At 34.3% G+C, this 15,481-nt stretch overlaps 1 protein-coding gene across 1 annotated transcript in view; it reads right to left on the bottom strand.

Moving 5' to 3' along the window:
* Positions 1–15,481, bottom strand: part of PRKCI (protein kinase C iota) — an 82,596-nt gene that overhangs the window by 24,569 nt on the left and 42,546 nt on the right. The window contains exons 5-8 of the mRNA XM_060099118.1: positions 13,569–13,654; positions 12,165–12,305; positions 9,486–9,540; positions 8,373–8,431 (exon numbers count right to left, since the gene is read on the bottom strand). Of these exons, the coding sequence (XP_059955101.1) occupies positions 8,373–8,431; positions 9,486–9,540; positions 12,165–12,305; positions 13,569–13,654 (341 nt within the window). The remainder of the gene's footprint in view (positions 1–8,372; positions 8,432–9,485; positions 9,541–12,164; positions 12,306–13,568; positions 13,655–15,481) is intronic.

Below are 15,481 nucleotides of genomic sequence, written 5' to 3'. Positions count from 1 at the left end.
AGACAAACAAAAACTAAGGAAATCCGTCACTAGTTGGTTCTCACTCAAGGAAATATTGAGTTCTTCAAGAAGAAGAAAGATGATCTCATATGGAAGGCAGACACACAGGAACAAAAGCAGAACAAAAAGAATAAAATGTGGATAAACCTAAATAAGGATTGACTGTTTAAAAACACTAACACAAACATACAGAATTTTAAAATATGACAAAAATAGCAGTAAAGACAGGAAGGGAGCATGAGTGAATTTAAAGTGTTCTAAGGTCCTTGCATATCCTGGAAAATAGTAAAAAGTATTATTAATAATTTGAATTAAATTTAAATAAGTTAAGGGTATAAGATGCAATCTCTAGAACAACCAGTAATAAAAAAGCAAAAGAATGTGAAACAAGCTAAAAGAGGTGAGAAAAAAAAAATTAACCCAAAAGAAGGCTAGAAAAGTAACATAAATAGATGATACAGAAAACATAGTAAATTGGTAGATTTAAATACAAATAAGTTGTTAGTTTAAATATACTTATATTAAATGTAACAATACATAAATATTAAAACACACTAAATACTACAGCTAAGGACTATCAAACCAGAGGGGGAAGTCCAATTCTATCATGTTAATAAGATATATATGTGTACAGAAAGGTTCAAAGTAAAAGGGTAAGAAACTATATACCACGTAATCACTAACCAAAAAAGAGCTGTAGCTAAAGTAACATGAGACAAAGTAGCTGTAGCCAACTGTGGTAGGCTGACTTCTATGAGGACCCCAGTGATCCCCACCTCCTAGTATTCATGCCCTTGTGTAATCCCCTCGAGTATAGGCTGGACCTAATGACTTGCTTCTGATGAAAAAAAATATGGCAAAAATGAAGGGATGGCACTTCTGAGACTAGGTTACAAAAGACTGTGAGGTCTGTTTTGCTGGCATTCAATCTCTGGATCTTATTGCTTGCTTGCTCTGATGAAGCAAACTACCTTGCTGTGAGCTGCCCTATGGAGAGGCCACATGGCAAGGAACTGAATCCTGCCAACAATGAGGTGAGTAAGTATGGAAGCAGTTTCTTCCTCAGTTGAGCCTTGAGACGACAGCAGTCTTTGCCAGTACACTGATTGCAGCCTCTAAGGGACTCTGAGACAAGAACCTGGATTCCTGACCCACAGAAATGATGACATAATAAATTTTGTTGTTTTAAGCCACTATATCTTAAGGTAATTTGTTACACAGCAATTACTTAACATAAGGACTTTAGGCAAGGAAGCATTACTACAAATAGAGAGGGGTATTTCTTTATGAAAAAGCATTAATCCAATGTAAGATATTATGATTCTAAATCTACATGTACTCAATAACATAGCCTCAAAATATGTAAAGCAAAAACTAACAAAACTAAAAGGGACAGGTAAATTCTAAATGAAACCTGTTTGCAGAGAAAGAACATGCAGTCAGTGAGGTAACAGAAGACTGAATAACACTGTTACTACTCTTGACTTAATTGATCTGTATAGAATACTGCACCCAACAACTACAGAATATATTATATTCAAAAATACATATGGAACATTCACCAATGCCTGTGTGCTTGGTCTTCAAGCAAGTTTCAAAAAAGTTCAAAAGACTGAAATCACACAGAATAGAATACATTCTCTGACCTGCAGCAGAATTAAGCTATTCAATACAATAATAAAAAAAATTCCCACGTATCTGAAAATTAATTAGTATAACAATACTTTTAAATAATACATGGATCAAAGAAATCATAATACAGATTAAGATATATTTAAAAGTGAATGACACAGATGGCCAGTAGGCAAATGAAAAGATGCTCAACATCACTAATTATTAGAGAGATGCAAATCAAAACCACAATGAAATACCACCTCACACCAGTCAGAATGGCCATCATTAAAAAGTCTACAAATAACAAATGCTGGAGAGGGTGTGGAGAAAAGGGAACCATCCTACACTGTTGGTGGGAATGTAAGTTGGTACAGCCACTAGGAAAACTATATGGAAGTTCCTCAGAAAACTAAAAATAGAATTACCATATAATCTAGCAATCCCACTCCTAGGAATATACCAAAACTATAATTCAAAAAGACAAAACTGGACAAAACTATAATTCAAAAAGATACATGCACCACTGTGTTCATAGCAGCACTGTTCACAATAGCCAAAACATGGAAACAACCTAAATGTCCATCAACAGGTGAATGAATAAAGAAGATGTGGTACATATATACCATGGAATACTACCCAGCCATAAAAAAAAGAGAATGAAATAATGCCATCTGCAGCAACATGGATGCAACTAGAGATTATCATACTAAGTAAGTCAGAAAGAGAAAAACAAATTCCATATGATATCACTTATATGTGGAATCTAAAATATGGCATAAATGAACCTATCTACAAAACAGAAACAGACTCATAGACATAGAGAACAGATTTGTGGTTGCTGGGGGCAGGAGTGGGGGTGGGGGAGGGATGAACTGGGAATTTGGGATTAGCAGATGCAAACTATTACATTTAGAATGGATAAACAACAAGGTCCTAATGTATAGCACAGGGAACTATATTCAATATCCTGTGATAAACCATAATGGAAAAGAATATTAAAACAAGAATGTATTAAAAAAAAGTGAATGACAAAAAAGCATAAGGAAATAATGAGAAGAGAAATCAATGCAATAGAATAGGATATAAGAATTCAACAAAGAGCCAAAAGTTAGTTCTTTGAAAAGACTAATACATTGACATCCCCTTGGCAAAACTGATGAAGAAAAAGGGAACGCACAGTAACTTTTTATCAGGAGTAAAAAAGGATATCATTTCATATTCTCAGCAATTAACAACTTTGTGTCAATAAATTTGAAAATTTAGGTTAGACAAATTCCAAGAAATAACACAAGAGGAAACAGAGAAGCTAAATTGCCCTAGATCTATTCAGAAATAGAACAAAGAATGAAATCCTTCCCACGAAACAAACAAACAAACAAAACAAAACAAACAAACCCTCCAGGCCCAGAGTGCTTTTCTGGTGAATTCTTCCAAAAAATGTAAGAAAGAAATAATGTCAATCTTATAAGAATTCTCCTTGGGAACAGGAAAAATTCCAAAATCATTTTATGAGCCCAGTATTATTTTGATACCAAAACTTCACAATCCAATACAAAAAGGGAAAATTACAGGTCAATGATTCTTGTTAATTTTTTCAAAAACCTAAATTAAATATTGGCAAATCAGATCTACCAATATACAAAGAGGATTATACATCATGACACAGGGAGTTTATTCCAGAAACGAAAAACGGGCTTAACATTTGAAATTTACTGAAATTGGGCTTCCCTGGTGGCGCAGTGGTTAAGAATCCACCTGTCAACGCAGGAGATATGGGCTCGAGCCCTGGTCGGGGAAGAACCCACATGCCGCGGAGCAACTAAGCCCGTGCACCACAACTACTGAAGCCCACGCACCTAGAGCCCATGCTCCGCAATAACAGAAGCCACTGCAATGAGAAGCCCGTGCACAGCAATGAAGAGTAGCCCCTGCCTGCCGCAACCAGAGAAAGCCCACACGCAGCAACGAAGACCCAACACAGCCAAAATAAATAAATAAATAAATTTAATTTAAAAAAAAAAAAAGAAAGAAATTTACACATGATCAACTCCACAAATGCCATAAAATGTTGTTGATAAAGTTCAACATCTTGGGCTTCTCTGGTGGCGCAGTGGTTGAGAGTCTGCCTGCCGATGCAGGGGACACGGGTTCATGCCCCGGTCCGGGAAGATACCACATGCCGTGGACCAGCTGGGCCCGTGAGCCATGGCCGCTGAGCCTGCATGTCCGGAGCCTGTGCTCCGCAACGGGAGAGGCCACAAGAGTGAGAGGCCCGCGTACCGCAAAAAAAAAAAAAAAAAAAAAAGAAAAATTCAACATCTTTTCAAGATGAAAACAAAAATCTTAGCAAACTAGGAATAGAGACAAAGTCCCTCATTCTGATAAGGGTATCTACAGAATAAAAACCTATAGCAAACATCAAACTTAATGATAAGATATTGGAAGATTTCCCTCTGAGATGCGGAACAAGACAATAATATCTGATTGTCACTTCTTGTCAACATTATTTTGGCCATTTATAGAGGTCCTTGCTAACTCAATAAGGTAAGAAAACTGAAAAAAATCTATAAGATTGGAAAAGGAAGAAATGAAACTATTATTCATGATAAGATGATCATATATTTAGAAAATCTAAGAGTATCTTTAGATAGTTATTAGAATTAACAAGTGAATTTAGCAAGGTCTCAGGATACAAGGCAATTTAGGAAAAAAACCTTATTTCCATATAACAATATTAAATAGACAATTAAATTTTAAAAGAATACCATTTACCTCCAATACCTCTAGTGGAAGAACTTTGAAAAGTATAAAACACTGAGAGAAATGAAAGAAGACCTAAGTCAATGGAAGAACATGTCATGTTCATGGATGAGGACTTAATATTGTAGATATCACTTTTCCTGAAATTGATCAACAGGTTTGGTTTATTTCCTTGATTCTATGGAAACTAGTGAGCTAATTCGAAAATTTACATGGAAATTCAAAAAGCTAGTATGAGTAGCCAAGATAATTCCCAGAACAAAGTAGAACTTTACTAGATATAAAAGACTTATTATAAACCTATAATAATAATGACAGGGCTTCCCTGGTGGCGCAGTGGTTGAGAGTCCGCCTGCCGATGCAGGGGACACGGGTTCGTGCCCCGGTCCGGGAAGATCCCACATGCCGCGGAGCGGCTAGGCCCGTGAGCCATGGCCACTGAGCCTGCGCGTCCGGAGCCTTTGCTCCGCAACGGGAGAGGCCACAACACTGAGAGGCCCGTGAACGGCAAAAAAAAAAAAATAATAATAATGACAGCATGATATCAGCATAAGAATAAATAAATGATGGAAAATAAAAAAGAATCCAGAAATAGACCATGTAATGGGCATATAATTGATGAAAAGATACCTCTGCAGAATAATGGAGGAAAGTATAGTCTTTTCAATGTCTTCAATAATCTTCAAAAAGACAAAGATTTCTTAAACAGGCCCCAAAATCTCTACCCAAAAAAGAACAGACAGATGTACACAGCCCTCAGAATGGGAGAAAATATTTTCAAATGAAGCAACTGACGAAGGATTAATCTCCAAAATATACAAGCAGTTCATGCAGCTCAATATCAAATAAACAAACAACCCAATCCAAAAATGGGCAGAAGACCTAAATAGACATTTCTCCAAAGAAGATATACAGATTGCCAACAAACACATGAAAGGATGCTCAACATCATTAATAATCAGAGAAATGCAAATCAAAACTACAATGAGGTATCACCTCACACCGGTCAGAATGGCCATCATCAAAAAATCTGCAAACAATAAATGTTGGAGAGGGTGTGGAGAAAAGGGAACCCTCTTGCACTGCTGGTGGGAATGTAAACTGATACAGCCACTATGGAGAACCGTATGGAGGTTCCTTAAAAAACTAAAAATAGAACTACCATATGACCCAGCAATCCCACTACTGGGCATATACCCTGAGAAAACCATAATTCAAAAAGAGTCATGCTCCACAATGTTCACTGCAGCACTCTTTACAATAGCCAGGACATGGAAGCAACCTAAGCGTCCATCAACAGATGAATGGATAAAGAAGATGTGGCACATATATACAATGGAATATTATTCAGCCATAAAAAGAAATGAAATTGAGTTATTTGTAGTGAGGTGGATGGACCTAGAGTCTGTCATACAGAGTAAAGTAAGTCAGAAAGAGAAAAACAAATACCATATGCTAACACATATATATGGAATCCAAAAAAAAAGTGGTTCTGATGAACCTTGGGGCAGGACAGGAATAAAGACACAGACGTAGACAATGGACTTGAGGACACGGGGAGGGGGAAGGGTAAGCTGGGACGAAGTGAGAGAGTAGCATTGACATATATACACTACCAAATGTAAAATGGATGGCTAGTGGGAAGCAGCTGCATAGCACAGGGAGATCAGCTCGGTGCTTTGTGACCACCTAGAGGGGTGAGATAGGGAGGGTGGGAGGGAGTCGCCAGAGGGAGGGGATATGGGGATATATGTATACATATAGCTGAATCATTTTGTTACACAGCAGAAACTAACACAACATTGTAAAACAATTATACTCCAATGCAGATGTTAAAAAGAAAAAAATCAAGAACATCTGTTCATCAATGATACCATTAACACAGTGAAAATACAAGCTATTGAGTGGCAGAATCTATTTGCAATATATAACGGATAAAAGCTTAATGCTGAGAATATACCAAAAACTCCCACAAATCGTTACAAGGGCAGACCACTCACTTTTTTAAAAGAGATATAAACAGACACTTAACTAAAGATTATATCCAAATGGTCAATAAATATATGAAAAGGTACGCAGCAGGGAAATGCACATAAAAAGTACAACATTCAACAGGTTGGCTAAAATTTAAAAGACATACTACACAACGTGTTGATGAGGATGTGGAGCAAATCAAACCCTCACACATTGTTGGTGAAAGTATAAATTGATACAAGTACTTTGGGAAACTGCTTGGCATTATTTACTAATGTACACAAGACTCAGGAATTCCACTCCTAGTTATGTACCTAACAGAAATGCTTAAATATGTGCACCAAACTACATTTACAAGAATGTTCATAGCAGCATATCATAATAATCCCAGTCCAGTGGGGGGAAGTCAACAGAATAGATAAATTGAAACAACAGTGAAAATAAATGATATACTGCTATATAAAACATGGCTGAACCTCACAAACACAATATTGAACAAAAGAAGCCAGAAACAAAACATACTGTGTGACTCCATTTATAAAAAGCTTGGGGAAAAGAGGAAAACTAATCTGTGGTGTTAAGACTATGGTTACTTGAAGGGAGGAGGGAATGTCAGAGGAGGGAATGGAGAAGGCACAAGATGGGCCCCTGGGATGTGTAGTAGGTCCTATTTATTCATCTGTGTGGTCATTATGTAGTGTCCACTCTGTGAAAATTGACCCAGGTATATACCCATGATTTGTGCACTTTGCTCTATATTATTCTTCAATTTTTAAATGTATTAAAAGTCTTGAAAATAAAACCAAATGAGTCTTTGGTAAACAACCAAACCAATAAATAATATTTAAGGCAATGAGAAATTCCAAAAAGAACAAAAAGCTATAAAATAACATCAAGGATCAAACAAAAGGAAACTTTACCAACTCATGGTGCCAGAAGAACAGAGAATTTGTTCCTTATTATTAAGAATTTCCTCCTTTGGATGACTCATTGTCAACCAATGAACAAAATATGAAAGATGTGGTTACACTTGCAGGACAGATTATGAATGTTAATAACCTTGGCAGCATAAAAGTAAATATGTAGCTAAAAGAGGAAAGCTGGAAGAAAGAGAAAGGATGGCTAAAGGAGAGTCAAGGTATTGACTAAATTGATGGAATAATAAACTGAGATAGATTAAATAGGTAACCAACAGATGTGCTTCAAAACAGTACAGGAGTGAGGCAAGCTGGTAGACAAAACATGTACGGACAATTGTTTTAACTGGGTAATGGACACAGGAGCTTGGAATAGTATTATTTACTTTTATTGATGTTTGAAATTTTCTGTAATAAAAAGGTTACCCAGAGTAAAACATGATACACCTATCAAACATTGGAAAGAGAAGAGAAAAGCGGGGGGGAGCCGGGGGGCGGGGTATTGTACTAGTTTAAACCTTTCATGGTTAGAAATATATAAAGTTGAAAAATTGAAAAAGAGAGGTATAAACATTCTGGACACAACTAGAAATGCCTAAAAGGGGTTGCCTCTCAGAAGTCAGAGTGGAAGTGGAAGGTGTGAGGCACGATAAATCTTTTTTACTATAAGCTTTTTTCAAGAAATTGGTTATCATTTTAATTAAACTGTTTTAAAAGCTGATAAAATGTTTAATAGTCAGAAAAAAGATGGGCAGTTAAGATGCTTAATGATTTATATTTTAAATAAACAATTTGCCCATAAAATGGAAGGATCTATATTTTAAACAATACTACCAAGTATTCTAAATGCCATTCTTAAATACATTATAATTTTTAGATTATGCTATCTTAAATGAATATAAGTTATCCCACCAGATTATTTCTTAATTTAAATGATTTTAGCAATTTAATTATTGAATTAACTCAGAATAAAACCCTAGAATCACTAAAAATCATCCCTACAAAATTATGATCTAAAATTTAAGCAAGTCAATTTGCCATATTTTTAAACTGTCACATTAAAAAGCTGATGACATAATGTACCATAAGACTAATTAATTATCTTACCTCCTTTTCTTCACCAACTTGGTCCAAACTCTCATGACTTGAAGGATTATATGGAATTACTAAAAAAAAATCCCAAACATTAAAAACAAAAGAGAAAAACATAGTATACATTAACTGAGTTACACTTAAAATTTTCTCGATTTGATTTTTCTTAGTTTTTATTTCTGAATAAGTGTTCATCATTTAAAATTGAGTATCTGTCCTACTAATAACAAATTATACATAAATACCAGTTAAATTCTAATCTTTAATGAGGGTAAAGAGAGGAGGAACCAATCAATAGCCAAGTACTGATTTTAACAAATACTTTTGCTGTTTAAAAAAAATTTCTCTTCTTTACAAATTAATCAATTCCTTCCAAAAGGGTGACTCTATAAACCCTACTTAATTATATTAGTATGATTGAGGCATAGTGATAGAGGGTCTCTAGTTTGGACTCAACTGGACTCCAGGCTTCTATTCCTTAAAGCTACCTGGGTCAAAAAAAAAAAAAGGCCTACATTTCATACAACCAGCTTCTTCCATGAACAAGATACTAAATTCTGTCCTTCCAGAAAAACTCCCTTGTTTTCTTTTTCTTGATTCATCCCAGATCAGGCTGCTCTGTCCCATTTAATTGCTCTCCAAATTTCCCAGAGACATATTTAAGGTTTTGTATCTACTAGACATTTGGGTTTTTTTTAGACATTTGAACTCACACGATCTTTTTTGAATTGTCTATACAGCATCTCTGTATCTTTTAACATCATTTCTTCATCTCATAATAGAGTTTTTAATAAAAACAGGTCACTTGAATATAGTCAATACGGTCTACAAAATCAGTATGTTTTCATTATTGAAAAAAAGTAGGTTTGCTGAATATAAAGGGGTCTCAAAAGAAATTTATCTGAATTAAAGAAAATAACCATTTGTTGTAGTTTACATAGTTGTCTTTTTAAAATGCCAAACGTATGTTAACTACTGAGACTGATGTTAACACCACAAAATATGGTTACCTAGCTTTTATTTGGGAAGAATATAAATGTCTTTAAATTTAGGTATAAGATTCACACAAAGAAGTCTTTAAATGACACTTTGTTAATGAGCAATGGTTAGTGCCAGTGTCATTCTTACCTGTCTGTGCATGGTCTGAGTGCATGGATGACTGGTCCATGGGCATCATTGGTTCCTACAAATCATTTCCAAAGATACAGTAACTTAGTACATTCTTTTGAAACCCCAATACCTCTATAAATCCAGAAACAACATCATTTCGATGAGACACAGCATATTAAAATTTAATTTGAAACTTAACTTAATAAGTGAGAATTACATTACTACACATAATTTATTTTAAATTTTATTATATGTGAAACCATACAACATTCCTATGAATGACGTAATGTTATCACATTTTACAGATCACAGAAAAAACACAAAACTAATTTCAGACTATCAATTAGAAATCAAATTAAACTCCTATATACTCTGATTTATTTCTCCTCTATACCACCTATTCTTCCTTTGAGCTCCACATACTCACTTTAAGTCTTTGGCAAAAGGAGTCTTAGTATAGAGTTACTTAGCTGATGTCCAGAAACAGACTTCAAGATGTCTATAAACTTCTTCAAATTATATGTAAAATTTTATGGGTTTCCCATTTTTCTGAAGATTCTCAAAGGGGTCAGTGACCCAAAAAAGGAAGAGAAATACCTCCAAGAAACTAACTGCCAGTAGCCTCAGGAACAATGCTAATTGAAACCAAAACCTTACTTATTCATTAATTTTGGACCAAGGTTTAATGAATACCAGCAAGAAAGAATAAACTTGAGAAGCAGCATTAGTTATAAAGTTATACTTTTAAGCCTGCCTTAAAAATAAGCTCATGGGTTTTTCAATGTGTTTAGCACCATCCTAAAATATCAATAGAATCACTAACACTGCCCTCTTTCCTTCTACATTTATGAACTCACACAAGTCATTCCATTGCCTAAGAATACTCAAGAATATCAACAGTAACCTGGATAAATTATGTTCACAATTTTTGGCCTTCTGCTGTTCCTTAAAACTGGCTTTTTACCTCCCTAACTATAAACCCATTTGTAAACTTACATGAACTGGCTAAATAATTCTACTACCAACAAGCCACCAGTAATAACCTACTTCCACAATGTCCAAAGAAGGTACTATGAATAAACATGGTATAATCATTCTAAAAGATAACTTAGAAAGATGAACCCAGATCTTTTTAAAAACACATATCCTTTAAACCAGTAATTCTACTTCTGAATCCTTAAGAAAATAATAAGATTTATTTACCAGGAAGTTCATTATGATTTTCCTCATAGGAAAATTTAGAAAACAACTCAAATGTTCAATCATGGGGAACAGATTAAATAAATTATGGTATAAACACATAAAATACTTTGCTAAAAATGATGAAGATATAGATAGATATAGAAAGATGACCAAAATCTATTGTTCAGTGAGAAAAATGGGTTAGAAAATAGTACAAATATGACCTCACTTTTGTTAAAAAGTATGTAAAAGTACGAGACATAACCAAACATTGTATGCCTTCTGATGGATAAACACACCACCTTCTATGAAATAGTCTCAAAACAACCCACAAAAAACCAAAAACCAGAATCTAATCAAACCTCTACATTCAACTATAATATACAGAAAATAAAGAGGACAGGGGAACATTTTAAACATAACCATGGAGAAGCAAAGAGAAAAATTCTGAATCACTTTAAATGACAACACAGTTTCTTCTATAATTAAACTGTAAGGGAAAAAAGAGAGAGAGATGAAGAATCAGTAAATTTAAAAATATCTAAGACATATCAATCAACTGTAAATATGGTCAATCAATTGCAAATATGAACTTCATTTAAATCCTGATTCATCACAATGAAAATTATGAAAACAAAATTATTTATAACATTTATGTGACAACTGAAATTTTGAACATTGCCTGGATGGATATTTGATATAAGGAATTTATTTTTTAGCTACTTTTAAAAAACAGTCCTTATCTTTTAGAGGTACATACAGAAATACATCTGGAATTTGTTTCAAAACAATATAGGATGAGGGCAGGTTAAATGGGTGGGGTATAGATGAAACGAGATTGGTCATGAGGTGGTAACTGTTGGAGCTAGATGACTGGTATATGGAAGTTCATTATACTCTATAGAAAAATTTTAAATGTTTATGCATATAAATTTGCATACTTCTGGAAGAATATACACTAAATGACAATTACCTTTAGATGGTAGATTTCATGGGGGTTTTTGTTTAATTTTTCTTTATTCATTTTTATTCTCTATTTTTTCTATAATGAACTTGTTTTAATTTCATATTTAAAATAGAAAGTGAAAAATAAAAATTTTAAATGCAAAAACTCACCAGTAATCTCACACTTTACATAGCTAACATGAAGACTCTGACTCTTCTCACCTGATCTCTGTTTAGTATAGATGCTAGAATAATGCGAGCTATAAACTAAAGAGTTTAGCTTAAAGAAGAGAGAAATATCTTTTAAATGGTTCTCCTTACATTTTCCTAATTTAGACCAAATCATTTTGTAGCAGGTCAAACAAAGAAGTTAACCATATCCTACAAACAAATTTGTAATAACAATTCCAAAATTCACACGTTAACTGGACTCCTAAAGTATTCCTACCCACATTCTGTAACAACACTGTTGAGCTGTGTGATTCCTTAACACCCCCCTATTTTAGCCTTCTGTTCTAGCAGTGTTATCAAAAATGCTCTATAAAAAAAAATTAGACAACAGTGTCTTACCGGTGGCAAAGAATGCCGCCCACATTCAATTGTTACAAGTTTGTGGCACTTCTTATGAACCAGGAGTTTGCAGTTGATGCACTTATATCCCTGACGTCCAAGCCCCCATATTCGGTCAGTGCAGATGGCACAATGAGCACGCTGGAGAAAGTAATTCAACAGTATTTTATTAACAAAAAAAAGGTCATAATCATTTCCCAACAGTTTGCTCATAAAATAGTGAAAGTAAGTGGCTTTCTTCTCTAACTCAATTCCCTTCATCATACATAACTTTTCCAAAGCTATGATGATCATGGGAAAATAAACAGAAAGGAGAGCTTGTTTTAAAGAGACTGAAATTTGCAACCATGTTGTTTCCTAAGTCCACGAATTTTCAGTCTTCACCTAATTAAGTTCAGAGTAACGACAATAGGAAAAGTGAATTAAACTTGAAAAACCCATGGCAGAAAAAGCTGTGCAAGGACTCCCAAGCAAACATAAACCTATCAGTCTGTTCAGAGGTCAAACCGAAGCCCTGTTCTCTTTTTTTAAAATTAATTTTTATTAAGGAGTATAGTTGCTTTACAAAGTTGTGTTAGTTTCTACTGTACAGCAAAATGAATCAGCTATGCATATACATATATCCCCTCTTTTTTGGATTTCCTTCCCATTTAGGTCATCACTGCTCTCTTAAAGAGCAACACCTAAAGTGACTTCTCACTTCAAAGCTTTTTAAATATCAGTGCTACTGGGAACAGGAATTTGGGAACCTCGGGTGGTGGCTTCTATTACATTAATGAATTGAGAACACAGCACGAGTTCTAGAATAGAAATGGATAAGTTATCAACAGTAGTTAAAAACATGGACTTCTGGAGACAGACTGATCTCCAACCTTGGCTCTGCCACTTACTAGCCGTGTCATCTTGGGCAAGTTATCTAACCATCCTGCACCTCAGTTTCTTCATCTATAAAATGGAAATACATAGTACCTCTCTCACAAGGTTGTTGCAGGGATTAAATGAGTCACTATATGGCAAGCATTCAGAAAAGTGCCTGGTACATACTGAAAGCTAGATAAATGTCTTCTGCAATTATCATTTTCTAAAACAGGGAAAACTAAAAAAAATTTACAACAGTAAATGGTTTGCAAAATAAACCTTGCTTATTTTCTGGCTGTCTTGAATTATATTTTAAAAAATCCAACTTTCTTACAGCTAGGGTAACCATATAACTAATCATCCAAGCTGGAACATTTTTATGAGTCAAGGAGATGCTATTAAAAATTACCTCAAGATAACAGATGTACTAACCCAGGCAAACTGGGAATTTTAGGTCACCCTACTTACTCCTTTAGAAAGGAATAACAGTAGAGAGGAAAAACCCAGATTTCTCAAATTATCAATATTCAGCAGACTAAGGTTTACCCTGTTGAAACGCTTGGCTTGAAAAGTGTGGCCATTTGCACAATAAAGCTTTCTCCAGCGGCGTGCACCTCGGCGGTAGATGGATTCTGAAGAGAGATTAAAAGTTAAAAAAAAGAAAGGAAGAAAAAAAAAGAGCAACTGTGAATATAAAGTCACTTTATAATTGTCTGTGATTTTTTTCATGATATTTCATTGCAGGAAAAAAAAATATTGATAAAAATCTGAAAGTGAAAAAATAAAAGTCATCAAGAGACTAGGCTTTTCTGTTTTTTAATTGTCCCCTAACTTTTAATTTTGAAAAAATTTTAAGCCCACAGAAAAGTTGAAAGAATAGAACAATAAACATCTCCATCCTTCACCTACATTTATCTATTACTATAATTCTGCCACATTTGCTTTCTTCTCTATTTACACATACACTTTTTTTTCTGAATCATTTAAAAATAAATTGCAGACATCATAACACTTCATCGTTAAATACCTAAGTATCCATTGCCTGAGATTAAGGACACTCCCCCTAATTCTATTTAACCATAATACCATTATTGTGTCTTAGAAAATTAACATTAATTAAATATCACCTAATATACACTTCATCTGCTAATTTCCCTATTTGCTTGAAAAGTGTCTTTCATAGTTTTCTTTTTCTCTCCAGGATCCAATCAAGATTCAGGCACTGAATTTCATTACTATACCTTTTTTGTCTCTTTAATGTATGCTAAAACATTCAGTCTATCTTATTTGTTGTTGTTTGCTTTTCATGATGTTGAAAGAGTCTAGGCAGATGTCTTATATCGTGACCTACATTCTGGATTTGTCTGTTTCCTCATTAGACTCAAATCTATTATGGATTTGTAACACACTTCCCAGATAAAAAAAAGGATTCCCAGATAAAAAGTATTAAATACTTTTGGCAAAAATAATACACAGGTGATGTATATTTCTTACTGCATCTCATCAAGAAATATACAAATGTGAGATTGTTGACTCCCACTACGTGTTCAATCACTCTGTTAAAGGCAGTGATGGTTAGTTTTCTTCTTTGTAAAGGTACATTTTTGTAAATACCGTATAAGGGACATTTTGTAACCACAAGAATATTCTCTTCGTAACAACCTTTTATGCAATGGTTTTTATATTTTTTAATAGCTTTAACTATTCTAAATAAATTCCCTAAACAAAGAGGTTCCATGAGATCAAATCAAGCCCACCGGTGTAATTTTGGGTAAGTCAATCACTGTTACATATATTGTCTATTAGTCATCCCACAGTAATAATAATCACTGCGGAAATTCCATTAGGTTTCTAAACTCATTTTATTTTTTTGGCTGCATCGCGTGGCTTGCGGGATCTTAGTTCCCGACCAGGGATCAAACCCATGCCCCCTGCAGTGGAAACGCGCAGTCCTAACCACTGGACCACCAGCGAATTCCCTCAAAACTCATTTTAAAGCAAATGTAGCACTGGGTCTACTATTTAAAATTAAGATAGAAAGAAATGGGTGAAATACTCTGAATTAGAAATCCTGAGACAGCATAATACAGAACCTGAAATATATATGCTTTCATTTTTAATTATTTATTCTGTTAGGAGTAACCAAAGTAGAAAGTTTGTTAATATCTTAACCTAAAAGAACATCTTATTTCAGAAACTTTCATGAACTACAACCTGATATATCTTAAATTTAAACATGTTAATGTTGCCTAGGAATTAAAAGAGCCAAGAGATCACTTTAATGGTTATCAATTTTCCTCCATGCTCTAGTTTAGTAATATTAATTATACTGGAGAGGAGTGTATAAAAATGCCCACCAGCAAATTTTACAGTGGGAAAGTGAGCACGAAATACAATGAAAAGGTAGGAAAAGACATTTTATCTGGCAAGTGTGCTACAGACCCATAATAGATTTGCAG

The sequence above is a fragment of the Mesoplodon densirostris genome, chromosome 5 (genome assembly GCF_025265405.1).
Source record: "Mesoplodon densirostris isolate mMesDen1 chromosome 5, mMesDen1 primary haplotype, whole genome shotgun sequence".
Taxonomy (NCBI): domain Eukaryota; kingdom Metazoa; phylum Chordata; class Mammalia; order Artiodactyla; family Ziphiidae; genus Mesoplodon; species Mesoplodon densirostris.
The sequence above is the reverse complement of the archived record's forward strand: the minus strand, read 5'-3'. Positions and strand labels throughout refer to the sequence as shown.